An 18,955-nucleotide genomic window follows, 5' to 3' on the forward strand; every position below is an offset into this window, starting at 1 on the left:
AGATGGCACAGTAAAGAGCATACAATACACAAAAAGACTTTGACAACCAACCCACAATCATTATCATTACATGGTCCTGCCACAAATGGCTGATCAAACCTTCCCTGCCCAGGGGGAGTTTAATTTCACATCCAGACTACAAGAAGCCCACAGCTACCCCCCCCATAGATCGAATCTTATAGCATCACCACTGTTACAAGTCAAGGCTGGCTGAACACGGGCAATTTCATGTGGTGCAACCCAAATATGTACTTTTCTAAACCAAAGCCTCTCGTTCCTGACAGCCACAGCGGGGAACAGCAAGGCCCCGGTGCTGGGAAGTTTTGCCTGAGTGCAGCGGGTAAAGCTGGTTTTCTAGACTATCAGGACCTGGACCGTGGAGGCAGCTGCCAGTGAAGAACAATGGTTAATGACCTGGCAGCCACCACAAATCCTGCGCTTAAAGATTAATGGGAAGAGCTTCAGGGGGGTTATTACGGATAAACCCACCACAAAATGAACAAATAAATGAACAGGACCAGTTCATTACCCAGATTAAAAAGAAAGTAACAAATTTGCTGGTGATTCTTGGCAAAAGCATCTTTTCCTTAATCTCTGCATCTAAATTAGCTGACGGAGCTCGCACGTGTCTGCACTGATGCTGTATGCTTGTAGGAAGCCAGTTAAAAAAAAAAATCCCAATGGTCCTAAGTGACTGTAATATTCATATAAAAAAAAGCCCATTACTATTACTAAGGCTTCATTTAATTACAGAGAGGTGGCAGAGTTAAGTCCAAAAATACATATATGTATTCTATTATTGCTAAATCTTCACACCAACATGAGACAGTGGGTTTGTATTTTATCATCGCTGTCATCATGCCTGGCTAAAAGGAGAGGTGCGCTGGAAGTACCATTCAGATTCCTTCAGCTTGAAAGAAAGTTTCAAAATTTCAATCCCTAGGGCCACTGGTTCAAGTTATTTTTCAAAAGGAAACGGAGGCAATGAGGAGATGAGATTAAGAATTTCTTCTGTGGACGACCACGATTTAAAATTAAACTAGATCTTAAACTAAACAATGCCTGCAGCTATCTGGATAAAAAAAAAAAAAAAGACTACCATGTTTAGAAAAGCAGACTGAGGGAGAAACATAACATCCAGTTCAAAAAGCAGATTGCTGAGGGGAAATGTCAGAGCCAGTCCTGACACTTCTGGAACTGACCAAGATACGCAGAGCCTCCCAGGCCTTGTGTCTTCGGGGGGGGGCTGCTGGCTATCCATCCCCGCCTGCGTGAGCTGGAACTGCCTCCTGGTAACAGACTGTGGACGTTCGGTGACCACATTCCCACAGAGCAGCTCCGAGACAGGCCCGACTGTGGAATTCCTCTCAAAAGCAAGGTAGCATGGTGGAGTTCTGGAATGCCGCATTAACGTTGTTTCCATAGAACTTTTTGTTCTACACTCAACTCCTTTGATTGTTCAAGTGCGGAATTTCTATAATTTGAAGCTGGCTTTTTGGGAATTTGTCTTCTTTTCTCAGAACTGCTTCCTAGACCCTCTGTTACTTTCTTAGAAACCATCCTTCCACGTTGAAACTCAGGCTGCACGGTTTGCCTAATGCTTCGAGGCTGACACCCTCCAGGTGTCACCTGGTACCACCTTGTGAAGTACTAACCTCTTTGAAAAATGCCCCTGGGGGCAGAGCCTCAGGCCAATGCCCTGTAATGAGAGGGCCAGGGTAATGAGACCTACCCCAGGGGTGACTGGTGGTTGCTCGGTGGGTGGGGGGAGAAAGTCCTCCCCTGCAGACAACCAGGTCCCATTCCTATTAAGTACTGTATTTGGACCTGGTTCCCAGAATGTAAAGAGGGGTTTGCCTGCCTTTAGAGTTAGCCCCGCTGGCGCTCCCATAGGGACACCATAATCACATACACATGTTTGAGCGCCCTACACTAATTGACTTTTTTCTTGTGTAAGCACTGGGAGAAACAACAGTGGTGTTGGGTGGGTATGACTTAGTCGTGCTGTTTACTCTTAGGTGCGATGAGGCACGTCCCCTGCATGTGAGCCTCACACGTGCATGGCCACCGGCACGGCTAGAACAGAAGCTCTTCTCTGCCAGAGCTCCATGAGGTGCAGGGTGGTAGACAGAAGGGAAGAGGAAACTGAATTCTAGTACTGGCTCTCCCTTCTCTTGGGTAAATCATTTCACTTCTTTGCTCTTAGTTTTCTCACCTGTCAAGTGGCCATTGTAGCGCTGTCTTATTAACCCAGAAAAAGGAGTGTGTATGAAATTATTAATCGATAGTTGGGGACAAAAATCATCACCTTTATCATCGTTGTTCGTGGGCTACATTAAGGACAGCCTTCAAAATTCGATAGAGGGCAGTAGGCAGTGTTTCTCAGTCCAAGTGTCAAGGCCTCCCGCGGTCCAGTGGTCGCCAGTAGGGACTGTGGGCCACATGGCCTGAGTTCCAGTTTGAGCCGCCACTCACCAGCTGAGTGACCCTGTGGAAGTTAAATGAACTTCTATGCATCAACTCCTCCTGTCTACCTTGGGGGCAAGAGCAGCACCTCGGTCACAGGGGTTTGCTGAGGATTTAGAGCTAAGACACAAGTAAAGTCTAGAACTCTATCTCACACACAGTAAATGCCATATTACTATTTGCTAATATTTTTCTATGTATTCTCAATTTAATTAATGCTTGATTATATAATGCATGGGTTATTTTCAGCAAGTTTTAGATCCCAGATAATGAGACTCGCCATTCGAAATTTTCTTTCTTTTTTTTTTTTTTAAGATTTTATTTATTTATTTGACAGAGCGAGACACAGTGCGAGAGAGAGAGAACACAAGCAGGCTTCCCACTGAGCAGGGAGCCCGATGCGGGACTTGATCCCAGGACCCTGGGACCATGACCTGAGCCGAAGGCAGACGCTTAACAACTGAGCCACCCAGGCGCCCCTCGAAATTTTCTTAAATGCTTCTTTTCCATACTCATCTGCTGTATCTTTGGCATTTGAAAAAAGGTTTGTCAGGGAAATAAATCATCTGCCAAAAGAAAACAAGCCGACAGCCATTCTTCCAGGGTTTCCCCTTGTGAATGTGGACTTCACAAGATAGGCATTTGAAAAAAGTGGCAGCTTATTTCTTTTTTAAGCCTTTGTCCGGCAAAAAGAGAGTAAGACTCAAGGCAGTGGTAATGAAACCACGGGATTCCAGGCCAGTCTCTCATGGAGAAGGACCTTGTGTCCTGCACTTTCCAGGCCTCTGGAACCTGCCAGGGCCCATCTTGGGACAGGAAGACTGGCTATTGCCTGCTCCATGACCAGGGCTCCCCGGAGGCCCTGATGGGGGAGCTTTTTGTCCCACTTCCCCTCAATTGTCTCAGGAGACCCTCTGATGTTCTCCCACCTGGGCTCTACCCCTACTTCTCCCACAGGAGAGGCTCCGGTGCCAACCAAGGCCGCTCTGGAGATGGGGAGGAAACTCCTCCCAGAGAGCATCCTGCAGGTGGAAAAAAATCATCTGGACAGTAGTCTGCAAATCACTGTCAGCAGCGAGATGGGATTTCTCTGTGACTCCATCTACATCATCTCTGCATTTCTGTTCATCCTACTGCCATATTCCCCGGCTGCCATTTGGATGCCTCCTTCGATTTATGATAAGAGCATAAAAAAGCCCTTCGAGTCTGGTTTCTCTCAGAGGCATCTCTGGAGGTTGCCTGGGATGCCCTCGGCAGAGCCACCGCACAGCGCCTGGACACAATCATTCTTCCCCTCGTCCTTGTGAATGGCGCCCCCCGGAGTTGTGCGATGAGACATCTCAGCCTCTGGGAGGACAGCAGATGGCTGGGAGGATCCATTTCTATTTTTTAAACCATTTAAAAAGTTCCTTTGTTTGGATGACCCCTCTCTGGCTTTGCACCCCCACAGTCCACACCCCCAGAGTAACTGGTCTAAGGCAGGAGACTCATAAAAGAGGGGAATGGAGGGGCGAGGGGTAGGGCAGGAGAGAAGAAAGAGGAAAAGGTTTAAAAAAAAAAAAAAAAAAGCTAGGAGTAGCAAAAAGGAGGAAGGAGAGGGAGGCGATGGCAGGTCAGTCCAAGAGGGCAGGTGCCCTGCATCCACACCCCCGTCTCACTGGGCGCCCGGGGGAGAGGGTACAGGGCGGTATAAACGAAACAGAGCTCCAGCTAAGACAGACCCTCAGCCATCCCCCAACTTCACTTCTGTCATAGAATGACCAAGTCACAAATTTAACTTTTTGTATTGTTTTGCCTCTACTTCCCCTGCCCCGCCTTAACGAATAAGGGAGAGGCTCAGAACGTGGGAGTGAGAAGCGTCAGAGGCAGCGAGCCGGGCAGGTGAGGTGACCTGTCCTGGCATAATCAACAGGCTGAGTCTGGGGGTCAGGCGAACCCCAGGGGTCCTCTGGGCTAAGTTCTCAGTACAGGAGTCCCCAGCACACCATGCTTGAGCAGCGGCCATCCAGCCATCACTTAACATTGTCAGTGACGGGGAGCTTGCTTCCTGACAAGGCAACTTAATCCATTTCTGTGCAGCTGAAATATTAGAAATTTATTCTTTGTACTGTGTGCCCTTAGAACGTCCAATCCCGGGGCCTTAGCTCTGTCCTCTGAAGCCACCCAGAATAGGCAATAAATGATCATTTTCTATGATAATCTTTGCAAATACTTGAATACAGAAGCATATTCTCTATATCTTCTCTCTTCTAGAATAGACATGCTCCATCCTGTTATGGAAACTTTATACGTAATTGGCAAGAATTCAAAGAAAAGGTTTAAACAACCTGACCAAAGATGGCGGGCTGCTGGTCCTTACCGATTCAGGAATGCATTTCCAAAGCGACTAAGCTTTCGAAATGGCTTTTTGGGGTCCACGACTAAAGCGTTCCCTGGGGTGCTGCCCTCAGTCTCCCCGTACATCACAGCAATGAAGGAATCGGTGGTAGGCTCTGGACCAATCCTCATGCCTGGGAAATCTTGTTCCAGTAAGTATCTAGGAGAGGGAAACAGAAAAGAAACTTAGCAAGTTATCACAAAGCAAGAGGCCAGAAAGCTTCCTGGGCCTAGAAATATAACCACCAAGAAAAGGAGAATGATTGGCATTTTACTCTTTTGCTAATGACAAATTTCCAAAGCTTAAGAAGCCCCACCTTCCCTCCCCCTTGAGGCCTAGTAACAGGTCAGGCATCTTGCAGACTTCCTGGGTCTTCTGAAAACGTACCTCTGCTCAGCACAATTCCCATTCCTGGTTCCAGTGGCACCACAGACACCATCCCAGGGAACTGTACCCAGCCAGCTCCTGTGCATCCTGCGAGAACCTGCTCAGGCCCACCTCCTTTTGGGAAGTGTTCCCATCCCTCCAGTGTGTTGGGCACACCTCCTCTGTGGGCCCCGGGCACCCTGTGCCTGCAGCCATGATGGTGCTCACCAGGGGCACTGCATTTTTCTCATCGTGGGCCCTTGCAGGCAGGCCCATGCCTATGGCCAGACGCATAGCCCCAGCACCCAGCACCATGCCTGCCCACAGAGGGCACTCAGTGTAGTGAATGAAATAATGAACCATCTCCCTTCCTTGTCACTGGTGATCAATGAGGCCAGCACATCCTCCCTGTGCACTTTACAGCTCCCCTAGGCTCCTGGAGGTAATGGCCATAGAAGCTGATCTCCAAAGAATTCTGCAGCAACAGAGGCTGTTATGAGGAATGGGGGTTGAAGAAGGGGTGTCTTGGGAGGGGTCAGATTTGATACCACCAGGGCCATTACTAGTCCTATGTGCAAACTGGAAGAAGATGCCCCTTCCTCCGGGCAGACACAGCCCTGCACCAGGGTTCACAGCTTAGCAAGCTAGCTGGATTTTACCCTGCAACATGCTCCCCTGCCCAGTTGCCCTCATGGAGTTTAACCTGCACAACTGGGCAGGTGGGCCGAGCAAATGTCACTGATGGTTCCTATTCAGGGGGCCCAGAAGACCAACTGATGGGATATAGGTCAAGGACTGGCTCAGTGATATGGCTGGGGTGGGGCAAGGTGGCCAGAGGCAGAGTGGTGGGGAAAGTCTGCTTTATATGGGAAACGGCTGAGCCCCAACTCACTCCTCTGCACCAGCCTTCCACCACCAGCACTGCATTCAGCCGAAGCCCCTCGGAGCCCCTCCCTCACCACCAAGACTTCCTTTCCATGAAGAAGAAACACACTTCCCTGTATTTATGCATATGTGGAACGGGGCGGGGGGCAGGGCAAAGACTACTCCCTCCTTCCTTTGCAGCCAAGGGGAACATGAAGAAAGGAGTACTTTGGAATACATTTCCCTCATTACCAAGCAACAGGTGGAAAGGCAACACCTTCAGAGAACACTTGAAAGTGACTGGGAGCAGGTTCTGGGAGTGGGGAGCGGTGGAAAGGAATCCCTGTTGGAGGTGATTAGGGAGGAGCCATGTCCCAAGCCTGCCAGGGCGATGACCCTTGACCCTGGGAGAGAAGCTCCAGGGCATGAATGTGCACAGTTTTCTCCAGCTCCCCATGCCTAACAACTATTTATTTTTTAAAAATGTCCCAACTGATCAAATTTAGGTCTGAACCTGTCATTTTATTTCCCGGGACAGAAGGGACTACACTCTCAACTGTCTAACACAATTTCGCCATCTTTCTAAGAATAAGAAATTAGGCCATCCCTGACACCTATGTTTTCTATATAAAATAAAAAACTGAAATCGTTTAGCCATCTCAGCAGGCTATATTCTGAACATTTAATTGATTTCATTGCTAGTTTTTATGTCATCCAAAGTTTCTACATTTCTTTCTGTGAAGTTGTGGAGCACCAGAATAGATAACATTTAAATATGTCCCCTAACTTTTGAGGAAATGTGAACGAATGATCAGATAACAGCACCCAGCATTTACCAAGTGCTCATTATTTACCTGGAGTACAAAGCCCTCCATGTGCACAATTGTTCGTGTAATCCCCATAACACTCTGTAGTGGGCACTAACATTATTCCCATTTTACAGGTGGGAAAACTGGGGCATCAGAAAGGCTAAGCAACTTGCCTAAGGTCACACAATAAGTGTGTTTCGGTGGAAATGGAATGCAGGCAGTTGGACTCCAGGTCTTGTGCTGTCTCCAGACAATGTTTTTCTTTGTTTCTGTTTATTTAAAGATTTTATTTATTTATGAGAGAGAGGGAGAGAGAGAGGGTGTGTGGAAGAGTGAGAGAGAGCATGAGCAGGGGGAGGGGCAGAGGGAGAAGCAGGCTTCCCGCTGAGCAGGGAGCCCGATGCGGGGCTCGATCCCAGGCATCTGGGATCATGACCTGAGCCGAAGGCAGACGCTTAACCAACTGAGCCACCCAGGCGCCCCTTCAGACAATGTTTTAAACCTGGGTTTGAGCTGGTGGTTTGGTCTGAGATGAGGCGCACAGGGGGAGTTCAGGGCCCTCATGCAGAGTGTGCTGGCCATAGACACTGCAATCCTATTTCTCCTCAAAAGTGAGGGAGGGGAGTTCTCCCCCACTGTCTTCCTGCATGGTCCTGGGGCTGCCCTAACAAGGCACCAGCTCTCTCTGTTCTCCCTAGAGAAAAGCTGGGGAGAGAAGGAGATACTTTTCCAAACATGTTCAAATTTGATTTTTTAAAAATTTCAAAACTTTTTCAGGCACTGAGCATACTCGTAAATACCCTTAGGAGCAGAAATGTTCACATTTACAAATTCTTACGAAATTCCACACAAATCTTAGAAATACTGGTAGAAGCCAGCAATAGCATCTCACGCTCTGTGAAACTCCAGCACTTGCAGAGTGTAAAGAGAGTGTGTGAGTTTCATATACACATACGAATGTGGAATTTCGGTTTTACAGCCACTCTGGGATCTCAAGTCTGAAGTCATTCATCAGCAAAGCTAGGATTCAAGTCCAGATCACACCGCTCCCAAGTCCACTCTGATTTCCACGCCCCATGGCCTGGATGACGCTATGCCAGGAGATCCGTGGGACAGAGGAAGGGGGACCACCGAGGAGGGGGGCCTGGGTTTGGAAGAACAGCAATCAATGTCACCAGGCTCCCTGCAGCACACACAGTTCTCACAAAAGGCTCAGATCCAAGTGTTCGCTTGAAACTTGACAGGCACTCTCCCACAGAATCAATGTTAACAGCAATGGCTGGCTTGCAAGATAGCCTACAATGTTCACAGACACCCCAATAAAATAGAAACCAGACAAGAACTGTAGCACTACCTTTTTGGGGAAAACCCAGTGTTGGGCCCCGCCTTGGGCGGCTTTCTGCAATCTTGCCCCTTCTCAGCACCTTCCCAGGCCTGGGCAGGAGGAGGGCCCTTCAGCTCCCGGCCTCGGGAAGTGTGGATGGGGCTCAGGCAGGAGTGGAGAGGTGTGTGGATGCCGTGGTTCAGCAGGAGGTCCTCAGCAGGGAAGTAACTCACACGTAAAGGTGTGTAAGTCAGGCCAAGGAGAGCCTGGATTGCTTCTGATGTTTACATAAATATACAGGTTTATATAAAAGCACAACAAATCCCACTAATTTGGGAGTAATAGGGGTTTCAATGAAAAGCCTAAAGTATGAAATTGTTTCAAGAAGAGCATGTGTTTCTTATTTTCAAGTTCATAATGTAAGAGAAGCTAGAATGTCCCAAGTAGCAATCCTGCCAGACAGAACTTTAAATTATTTGAAAAGTATACTTACATATATTTCGGTTTATATTTGACAGATATTTGTTAAAGTATGTTGGTAACGTGAATCAGTTTGAAAAGGTGCCTCTGAACTGTGACTTTGATAAATCACTCCATCTTTGGGTGCCAGACACAGAAGAGAAGTAGAACTAGGAAGGGCTCTTGTGTAGCTTGTTTACCTTGTTAATCTGCTTAGTGATAACTTTCTCTGCAGATAATAAGAAGCCAAAATTCAGTGTTCAATTTCGTTATCAAAGCGATACCAATAAAGACATAATTGTATGTCTTTATTTATCTGAGAGAGCGAGAATGAGAGAGAGAGAGAGTACATGAGAGGGGAGAGGGTCAGAGGGAGAAGCAGCCTCCTTGCCGAGCAGGGAGCCCGATGCGGGACTCGATCCCGGGACTCCAGGATCATGACCTGAGCCGAAGGCTGTCGCTTAACCAACTGAGCCACCCAGGCGCCCAATGTATTAACACTTTAAAGAGCTCATAATACCCAACTCTGGTGAGGATGTGGTAAAATAGACACCCTTATGTATATTAGTGGAATAATCAGTTGGTATAACCTCGCTGAAAAGCAATTTGATACTTTGTGTCAAAAGCCTTTAAAATGGGGGCAGTTCTCCTTTTTGAAATCCATCTTTAGCAAAAATCCTAGATACAGGAAAAAGATTTTTGTGTGAAGATGTCCGTTGCAGCATTATCTATAACAGCAAAAAAATTAGAAAAAAAATTGTGTTCTCTTTCCCATGGCTGTAAAATTCACTTATTGTATTTATGACTTATTCCCTGCCTCTACCTGGTAGACTATATGTTGCAGGAACGCAGGGCTTTTAGTCTCTTCTGTTCACTAATGCTTCCCACATGCTTGCAACAATCTCTGGCACATGGTTGGGGTGCTCAATAAATACTTGTTGAAATAATGAGTGTTTGAATGTCTGATCACACTGGACTTTGCGCCACCTTTTCAAGATGCCAAGGCCATTCCTACCTCGGAAGGCCCTCCCCCAGATCTCTGCATGTCACATGATAATACTTCCTTGGGGAGCACCCTGACACAGAAGCCTCTCCAGTCTGGTTCCCCGTCCCTCCCCCTCATAAGCTAATCAGAGCATTTAGCAAGAGTTGATACTGTGCCAGGTTCCTGTTGGCATGTCATTGTCCCAGGATATTAGGAGCACCTTGAGAGGGAGGCCCTTGTCTGTCTGGCCCTCTACTGTACCCTAGCATCTAACACAGCATCTGGAACAAAGAAGGCGCTGAACCAGTGGCCGGGGGCTTGACCGGCTTTCTCCACACCCTCCTTCAGGTGGCCATCTGGCTCTGGCCTCCCTCCCTCACTTTTCTGCCTCCTCACCACACCTCAGGTGGGCTCTGGTCACTCTGTCCTGTCCAGCTGCCCCCCAGCCTCCCTCTCCCCCATCTGCCCTGCAAGATGAGATTGCTTTTCTCAAGTACCACTTTCATTAGACAGCCTTCACCAACAACCCAGTCCTTCCCGGATGACTTCCCTTCCCCACGAGCCACCCCCTTCTGCCTTGAGCTCTGGGGTTCTTGCTCCTCACCTATTTTAGGCCTTCTTCCCTCCCTGATTAGTCTTTTCCAGGCCTAAAATTCCTGCCCCTGACTTCCCTTGCTTCATTCCCTCTGTCTGGCGGGGAATCGTGTCTCATGATCTCTACCATCTACCCTACTTGCTCTTTAAGTCACTTTATAAAGTGTCACCTCCTTCGGGCAGTCCTCTCTCCCTGAGCACCCCAGGACCTTTTTTTTCTGGCCACTCCCCACCGCCTCTTCTCTTGTGGACCCTCCCCGGGAACACCTGGTTTTGGTGCTGTTTGTGGGCCCATCTCTTCTTTTCTGATACGTTGTCATTTCCTGCCAGGCGTGATCCACACACTCAGAGCTCTTGAGTCCCAAACTCTCTTAGGAATTGTGTGGCTCAACCCCATGTCTTGACAGGTGAAGAGACTGAGGATTAGAGCCGGCAAAGACCTTGCTGGTCAGACTCGCTAGTGGCCGTGCAGGACTTGGAGCCTGGGGCAACTCTCTCTTGGCCCGAGGCATTTGCTTTTCCACCAGGCTCAGCCCGTCGCGCTGGGGTCCCACACAGCTCCCAGCTGCTGGCACCCAAGGCAGGACCTGTCGGATACACGAGTTAATATACGATACTCTAGGCTGACTGCCCAGGAGAGTTTTACATCGGGGGATGGGGAAACTCAGGTACACTGCCGTCACACTGCCAGGTGGGCCGGCGCGTGTCGGAGGCAGTGAGGGAACTAAGGCCAACCAGCACACGGGGTATCTGACGTGGACAAAGTGCAAAGAAAGTGATGAGGTTCAAAGCCGGGAGCCTCGGAGAGTGGGAGTGGATTCTGAGGTACGACATACAAAAACGGGTCACCTACAGGCACGAGGCTGAGCAACTGTGTTAAATGTTGATGCATCAGAGGCTTTCCCAGAGCTAGGAGTTCCGGGGACCTTGTGGTGTTATCTGCGGCAACAAGAATTCAGAGGAACAAGAGGCCACGGGAAGTCTGGAGAAGAATACCGCCACAGCGCACGGCCGACAAGCCCACCGCACACGCACCCCGTGCGTCAGACAGGGGTTTGGTGCCTGGCTCCACCTGGCTCTCCTTTCTCCTGTGTTCTCAGAAAGGGCTGCCACTTCCAGGGGTGAGTGCTCCAAGCCATCAACATAAAAAGAAAAACAGACAGACATCTGGGATTCCAAGCAGTTGGGCAGGGGGTTGGCGGGGAGGACGGGAGACCCACCATCTCTTTGTCCCTGTCCGCTAAAGGCCGTGGTGTGGCCTTCTCCAAACGGCTCCCGGGCACACTGGCCCAGCCTTGGTTCAAGGAGCTGATTTCATGCAAGGGTGTATGTGGATAGTGTCTTCTTCCTTCCATTGCTTAGGCCAGAAAAAAAATTTTTTAACGTCACAGCAAGAAATGTCATTTGTGTCAAGAGGAAAAGAAAATCTTCAGGATGATGAAAAGTCCCTCAAGATACTCAAGCACCATCTTCTCAGAGATGGGCTTAAGAATGACTAAAAACAAACAAACAAACAAGGTACATTCTTCAATGACAGACTTCTGCAAATGTTGTCTCCCCTGCATATTCATCCATGCGTTCTGCCTAGGTACTGACTTGTGCTTGGAATCACGGACAAGGCATTAATTATTTTAGTAATACAGTAGTCCTCCCTTATTCATGGAGGATACGTTCTAAGCCCCTCAGGGAAATGCCTGAACCCTATAGGCACAATGATTTTCCCTACACATACAGAGACATGATAAAGTTTAATTTATAAATTAGGCACAGTAAGAGCTTAACAAAAATAGTAAAATGGAACAATTATAACAATATCCTGTAATGCAAATTATGTAATGTGGTCTTTCTCTCTAAATATCTTACTCTACTGTATTCACTCTTCTGATGGTGATGTGAGGTGATAAAATGCCTACGTGATGAGGTGAGGTGAAGTGAACGACGAGCACTGTGTGACATCGCATTAGCTACTACCGGCCTTCTCGCCATATGTCAAAAGGAGAATCATCTGCTTCTAGACTGTGGTTGACAGTGAGTAAGTGAAACCATGGGAAGTCGAAGAGCGCATAAAACAGGACTACTGTATACCTAACTTTTGAGGATTTGGTAGGTCCTAAAGTCTTTATATGAACAAATCTATTTCATCCTAAGTACCTTACAGGGTAGGTATTATTTTTATCCCCATTTTACAAATGAAAAAACTAAGGCTCACAGAGATTAAGTCATTTGTTAGAACCTAGATTTCTTACCCGTCCTGTGAGAACACTTCCTACCCTGAATCAGAGCTTGAGAGGCTGAGTCAGCCTGCAACAGGAGCATTTACAGGAACGCATTCTGTGACTCGTAACAAATATACAAATCTAAGACTTCTTAGTAGGTATTGAATAATTAAATCAGCACTCCAAAAAGTAATATGGTGCATATATTTGGGGTGTTTTATGAGCATTATTTTTAAATTCTCAAGCCAAAATCTAGAGAAATGGCTTGTGTAATGATGAGATTTTTAGAAATGCTGGTGCCTACATTGGCATCTGTGCATAGTTTGAGAGTTCAATTCATTGCAATGGACTAGGACATTTTTAAAAAGAGCATGAAACCATCTCCAAAAGTCATTTTGTTCTTTTGAGTATCAGTTACTAAGGTTTTAAGCCATACAGATGTGAAAGAAATAAAGTACCGCTTTTGAGGGCAGTGGAGAAGCAGTTATATTTCCTTATTTTAAAATTCAGGGCTATGAGTTTAAACACATTTCAATGCATAGTAAGTGTTGGAAAGCTTTACATAATGTATTTTTTTACTGATAATACTTGATCCACTATCTCACTAGGAGAGCGAATGAAAAGAAAGGGTTAGTCCCTCAACTCTGATTTGTGTTGAATCTAGAAATGATGTTTTTAGAGTAGTGTCCTTTGTTTATCCTTGTGTTTAATCCCAAGAAATGCATGTGGGAGAAGAATCAAACATTTGTTATCACAAAAGTCTTATAAAATGGTCAGGAATATGTAATTATTTCCTAGCAAATAAGCACCACTGCTACCACCACTCCTGGACATCACTGAACAATAGATTATTATGAAACCACACTGTACTGTTTATAAGGCATTTCATACACATTTTATCACTTTGCCCTCACTGTTGTTGGAGCAGGCATTTTATCCCTGCTTAGGACAAGGTAAGCAGCTCGCAAGAGACCACATTAGCACAGGCTAATGACTACTTTTAACACTTTGATCTATTTCCATCCAGTCACAGTTCTGTGAATATAATTTTTTCTTTCTAAAGTTGGGATCAAAATGTTTAAATAATTTTGCATCTAGATTCTTCACCATTAGTTTTTCCTCATACCATCAGAAATTCTTTGAAAACAATTTTTAGTAGCTGCAGACTATTCTAAGACGAATGTCTAACAACTGAGTTTGCCACTTCCTTACTCTTGGGCATTGAAATCGTTTCCCATTTCTGGGTCTTATAAACAATGCTGAGATAAATATCAGAAATATCTCCCTTTCTTTAAAAGTTTAATCCTCTTTGAGTTGTCAAAAAACGAAGTTAGGCCAAGCTTCACTTCCATTTTAAGACTCTAGGTCTTCCTTATGTGTGAAACCTGACTTTTATTTTCATTTTTGTTTTTTTCCTTTAGTTGAATCATGGACATATTACGGCCAGGGCTCCTTGCTCAGTTGACATCATCTTTGAAACTGCTGTGCCTACTAAGGAATCTACAATAGCCTGTGGGATCAAGAAACTGGAATTTGCTGGATAAAGCCTTTCACAGCTTGATTTTTCCAGCTATGAATGGCATTTCAACCATGCATGGCCGAGATGTGCTTCTGGCACATTGCTGTCTAACTGGGACCAGTACCACAAGCTGCTCCACTCTGCCTTCCATGCTACTCTGGAAGGAGGCTTGGAATAAAGAGAAAGCAAGGAAAGGAAGGAGACAAAAGGGAGAGGAAGTTCACTGGAATCCAAGGCAACATGCTTCCCAGTTGTTTATAACCCTGTTAATTTCTCCAGTCATTCATTTGCTCATGCAATGAGGATCTATTAAGTGTCTTCTACGTGAGGACTTGTAATTTATGAACCAGACAACAGACTTGAGGTTGATCCGGGAGCACTGGAAAGCTTCATGACGACGCTATAGAACACAGCCTTTCCCGAAGTTCCTTAACTATAGGACCCGTTTTGAACACCTATTACCAATCTCCCAGAATTACCTTCCACAGAACACTGGTTAAAAGAAAAAGTAAAAAGGCATTTAATGAAGCTCAACATCTGTTGTAGTGTTTTCAAATGAAATTCTTTTAAGACTAATAATAGATAATTTCTTAATGTGATTAATTTATAAAATATTAAACCAGCAGGTAACATCATATCTTAAGGTGAAGTAACAAAAGCATTGTCATCACTATTAGAAGTTTGCTGTAGATGCTCGCTTCCCAATACAACCATATATGAAACAGCAGAGGAAACAAAGTAATCCTGAATGTAATTGATACAGTGGTCTATCTAGAAAATCCAAGAGAACCTACTAAAAAGCTGTCAGAATAACTTCAATCAAATGAACAGATACAAAACGAAAATGCATAAAAATCAGTAGCTATCTCACATACTTGCAATACCAATCTAGAAAATATAAAGGAAAAAAATCTGATTCATAAGAGAGAAGGAATATAAAATACCTAAGAACAACATAGAGTATCTAGAACCCTATGTAAGTAAATCAAACACCTCTCTGAGATCTATAAAAGGTCTGAGTCAAAGCCATGCTGTGTTCCTGCTTGGGAAGAGCAAATACCAAGATAAAATGCAGTTCCAATACAAATGGATCCCAACAGTATTTTCTGGGAAGAATCTAATGAAGTAATTTTGAAGTTCCTCTGAAAAAATAACAGGAAATGATGATTGACAGTATTAGTAAAATAAAGAGAAGTGAGATCAGAAGGGTCTGCATTACCATTTAATTAAAGAATGTTTTAAAGTGACAGTCCTTAAGACAGTATGTTGTGGGCATAAGAATCTACCTACAGAGCAATACAACAGGAGAGAAAGGTTCCAAAAGATCCCAATATTTAATAAGTTAGCATATGAGGAAGCCTCATGTGGTAGTGAGAAAAGGTAAGATTATTCAATAGTGCTAAAAAAATAAAAAAACAAGGGGCGCCTGGGTGGCTCAGTCAGTTAAGCATCTGCCTTCAGCTTGGGTCATGATCCCAGGGTCCTGGGATCCAGTCCTGCATCAAGCTCCCTGCTCAGCGTGGAGTCTGCTTCTCCCTCTGCCCCTCTCCTCTGCTTGTGCTCTCTCTCTCTCAAAATAAATAAATAAAATCTTTAAAAAAATAAATTTTTTCCTGTCACACTTGTTTTTAAATAATAATACATAGTTTTACAGATACTTTGGTGAAATAATGATCCTCATATTAGATTCTGTGGTGGGAATCTAATTTGAAATGACTTTTCTGAAAAGGAATATATGTACATATACATATTCAAGATAAAATATATAATGCTTTATTTTATATAAAATATATATTACATATATATGTATAACATAGGTGTATATGTAATCAGCAATATACATAAACTTGACAAATATTTATACCTTTTGATGTAGTAATTCATACTTGGGCAGCTATTCTAAGGAAAAGAAAAAACTGAGACGTACAAAGACTGACAGCCAAGAATGTCCACTGCGATATTACAGATAACAGCATAAAATTAGAAACAATGTTCCAAGCTGTAGGATAGAGTAGGATGCAATCATGGAAGCTATTTCTGAAGATTACTTCATGACACAAGAAAAAGTTCATCATATCATATTAAGTGAAAAAGGCTGTTTATTAAATTGCATTTTTTGCATAATTCCCAGTTTTGTAAGCATGACTTCCATGTCTTCATCTAGGTCATTCACTAAGAATGTGAACAGATGGAGCTTGGACTACATGCCATGGAAGGGCCACCAAAGTGAGCCTCCCTCTTCTGGGTTGAGGCCGACTGGCTTCAGGCTTCAAAAGTTCAACCATCATGATTCCATTAGCTGAACCTTTGTCTATCAATGGTTCCCAAATATTTCCTGGCGGAGGCTACCTAAGAATTACTCTGGGAGGTGGTTTATAAAAACCAAACCCAAACCAAACTCAAACCAGATTTCGGAGCCTCTCCCACAGAAATTCCATTTCAGGAGGTCTGGGATGGAGGCCCCTGGAATCTGTTCTCAGGCTCCCAGTGATTCTGACCCATAGCAGATCCAGGGACCACGGTTTTCTAGTTCATAATTTTCCAAGGTCTTGAAAATTATACTGAATGTCTTTTAGAAGTAAGCTTCTAGATGTGAGTTAAGGAAGAGAATCTTATAATTAAAAAAAAAGAAAAACAACGAAAACCCCCGAACACATTTCCCCTCACATTTCTCCTCATCTGGTGGCATCGCTACCATTCGTCAGGCAGGTGATGTAGTACGTGGACAGGAGGCCAACATGCAGGGTCTCCCTCTGTGACTGCTGCCACCCCCACCACAGCCCCCTGCCCTCGAGCCCCCCCCCTTCCCCTGCTCCAAGGCCTGCCTCTTCTTAGGTTTCTGAGATACCAGCTGCTCACTTTCTACAGGCCCCTTCCATCAACTTATAACGGCTTTCATCGGAATGCCTGTCACCAGGGCACAGTTCCTCCCCTGCAGTACCCAGTTGCTGAGAGTTTTCTATATTTGACGCTTCACCTCCCACTTCACTCCTCAGCCCACCACCACCTGGCTTCCATCACCACCACTTACTGGCATGGCTCTTGCCAAGGTCACCCTGGCTCCTGATGGCTAATCCACTGGATCCATTTCAACCCTTTTCCCAGAAGCATCTGGCCCTGCTGACCATGCCATGCCCTCTCTTTCCCTGGCTTTTGTGGGGGCTGCCTGATGCGTCACCTATGTAGCAAATATTTTCCCTTCTTTGATAGCAGCACCCTGAGGAGCCACGTTTCCCCACTCTTAGTCCACATGGTTTGGGGGCCGAACACCCCACTGCAGGCATGGGTATTTCATTCTCCTGGCTCAAGGAATTGATTCAGGATGGGTATATGGCCAAGGTCTAACCAATGAGACTCAAACCTAAGACTTTTGCAGAAACCTTTGGGAAGAGGTTTTCTTTTCTCCCCCCACTGGCGTTGCTGAGCTGGCAGAGGGTGAGTCTGGAATCGAGATGGCCACCTGCCCCTACCCCATGAGGGGCAACTGCCTGAGAGGGAAGCCAACATGAGGAAGGCAACAGAGCTGAGAGACAGAGACCAGATGGTGCCACTTGGGGTCCTAGGCCAGCCCTGAAGCCAGCACACCCTGGTCTGATCAGCTTCATGAGAAAATGTACGTTTTTCCTTAAGCCTTCTTCACTTGAGTCTCTGTTACTCGCAACCAAAAGACCCCAGCGATAGCTCTGAATCACCATCCACCTCCCTGGTGACACAAGCTCGTCTTCCTCTCACTCCAGACCTATATGTCCAACCCCTTGTGGACTCTACACCTGGGTGTCTCCTTAAAAATGGGTTTAAGTCTAAACTCATAATTGTGCCCCCACTCTTCCTCTCCGTGTGTCTCCATCTCGGTGGGTAGCTCTACCACCCACCCAGTTATCCAAGGAACCTGGGCCTCATCATTGACACTTCCTGCCCTCATTCCCTGGTCTGGTTTGGGCAGCTAATTCTGGCTCATTCCTCAGGGCTCAGCTTTTAGGCTGTGTCATCAGGGAGGCCTTTTCCAACCTCCAAGCCAAATATAGGACCCCTCTTATGCCCACATCCCACCCTGTGCTGCTAGTATCACAGCTCTGGTCACCCAGAGCCCTAATGGCCTGTGGATTCTTATCCATATTCCCCACAAAACTCTAAGTTCTGGAATAGCCAGACCCTTCCCGGAAATCAGTATTATTTGAATAAATAGACACTGGGGTATACAGGTATGATCTTATATTGTATATTATAGATAGTCCATTCTTCTGTAAAAACTAAATATTTCAACATTTCAGAAAGATCTACGAAGGGCTTGGTATTTGGCAGAAAAGACTCATTTTCAGGGGCTCCAGTGCCTGGAGAACCACGCAATGGGGCCCACAGTGTTTCCTTAACGGGAATTTCTTTAATGGGTAAACCAGGCTGCCTCCTAGTGAGTGCCTTCACTTCTCTTCACTTTAATAACAGACTCTAGAGCTTATCAAAGGAATGAAGTCGAGCTTTGTTCTTTAATAGAATCTATTTCCCCCTTTTTCTGAAAACTGGGACATTTGCCTGCTTCAAGTTTTCTGATACTCCTCATATTCTTTGTAAATTCTTAAAAATCACCAGACACAGCTCTTTGAGCACAACTACAAGTTCTTCCTATCTGGCCCTGCCATCTAGCCCTCACCCCCCTGGTATTTATGGGGCCATGCTTGCGCCGCCCCTGGGGAGCTCCTCACCCTCTGGGCTTGGATACCCTCTCCCATCTGGCTGGGCTCCCTTTCCCATCTCTGGATCATCTGCTTTTGAGAGAAAAGGAGATAAGACAATACTAGCTGAGTAGTTCTGCTTTCTTTGAAGGTTACAGCAAGGCCCCAAGCAGTGGGCCTATCACTTCCTGATTCTTTTTCTTGTTCTAATGATACCAGAAAAGGCCTTTTCTTATCCGAGGTATTTTTGCCTTTCCAGCCTGCTTACCAGCTTCTTAACACTTCACACTGTCCATAAACCTTGTT

General features: G+C 45.7%; 1 protein-coding gene across 1 annotated transcript in view; it reads right to left on the reverse strand.

The window, feature by feature from the left end:
- Positions 1-18,955, reverse strand: part of EHD4 (EH domain containing 4) — a 76,124-nt gene that overhangs the window by 51,710 nt on the left and 5,459 nt on the right. The window contains exon 2 of the mRNA XM_025883554.2: positions 4,826-5,002. Within this exon, the coding sequence (XP_025739339.1) occupies positions 4,826-5,002 (177 nt within the window). The remainder of the gene's footprint in view (positions 1-4,825; positions 5,003-18,955) is intronic.

Source organism: Callorhinus ursinus, unplaced genomic scaffold (assembly GCF_003265705.2).
Source record: "Callorhinus ursinus isolate GAN/ISIS: 27379988/994484 unplaced genomic scaffold, GSC_fseal_2.0 scaffold25, whole genome shotgun sequence".
Lineage (NCBI taxonomy): Eukaryota > Metazoa > Chordata > Mammalia > Carnivora > Otariidae > Callorhinus > Callorhinus ursinus.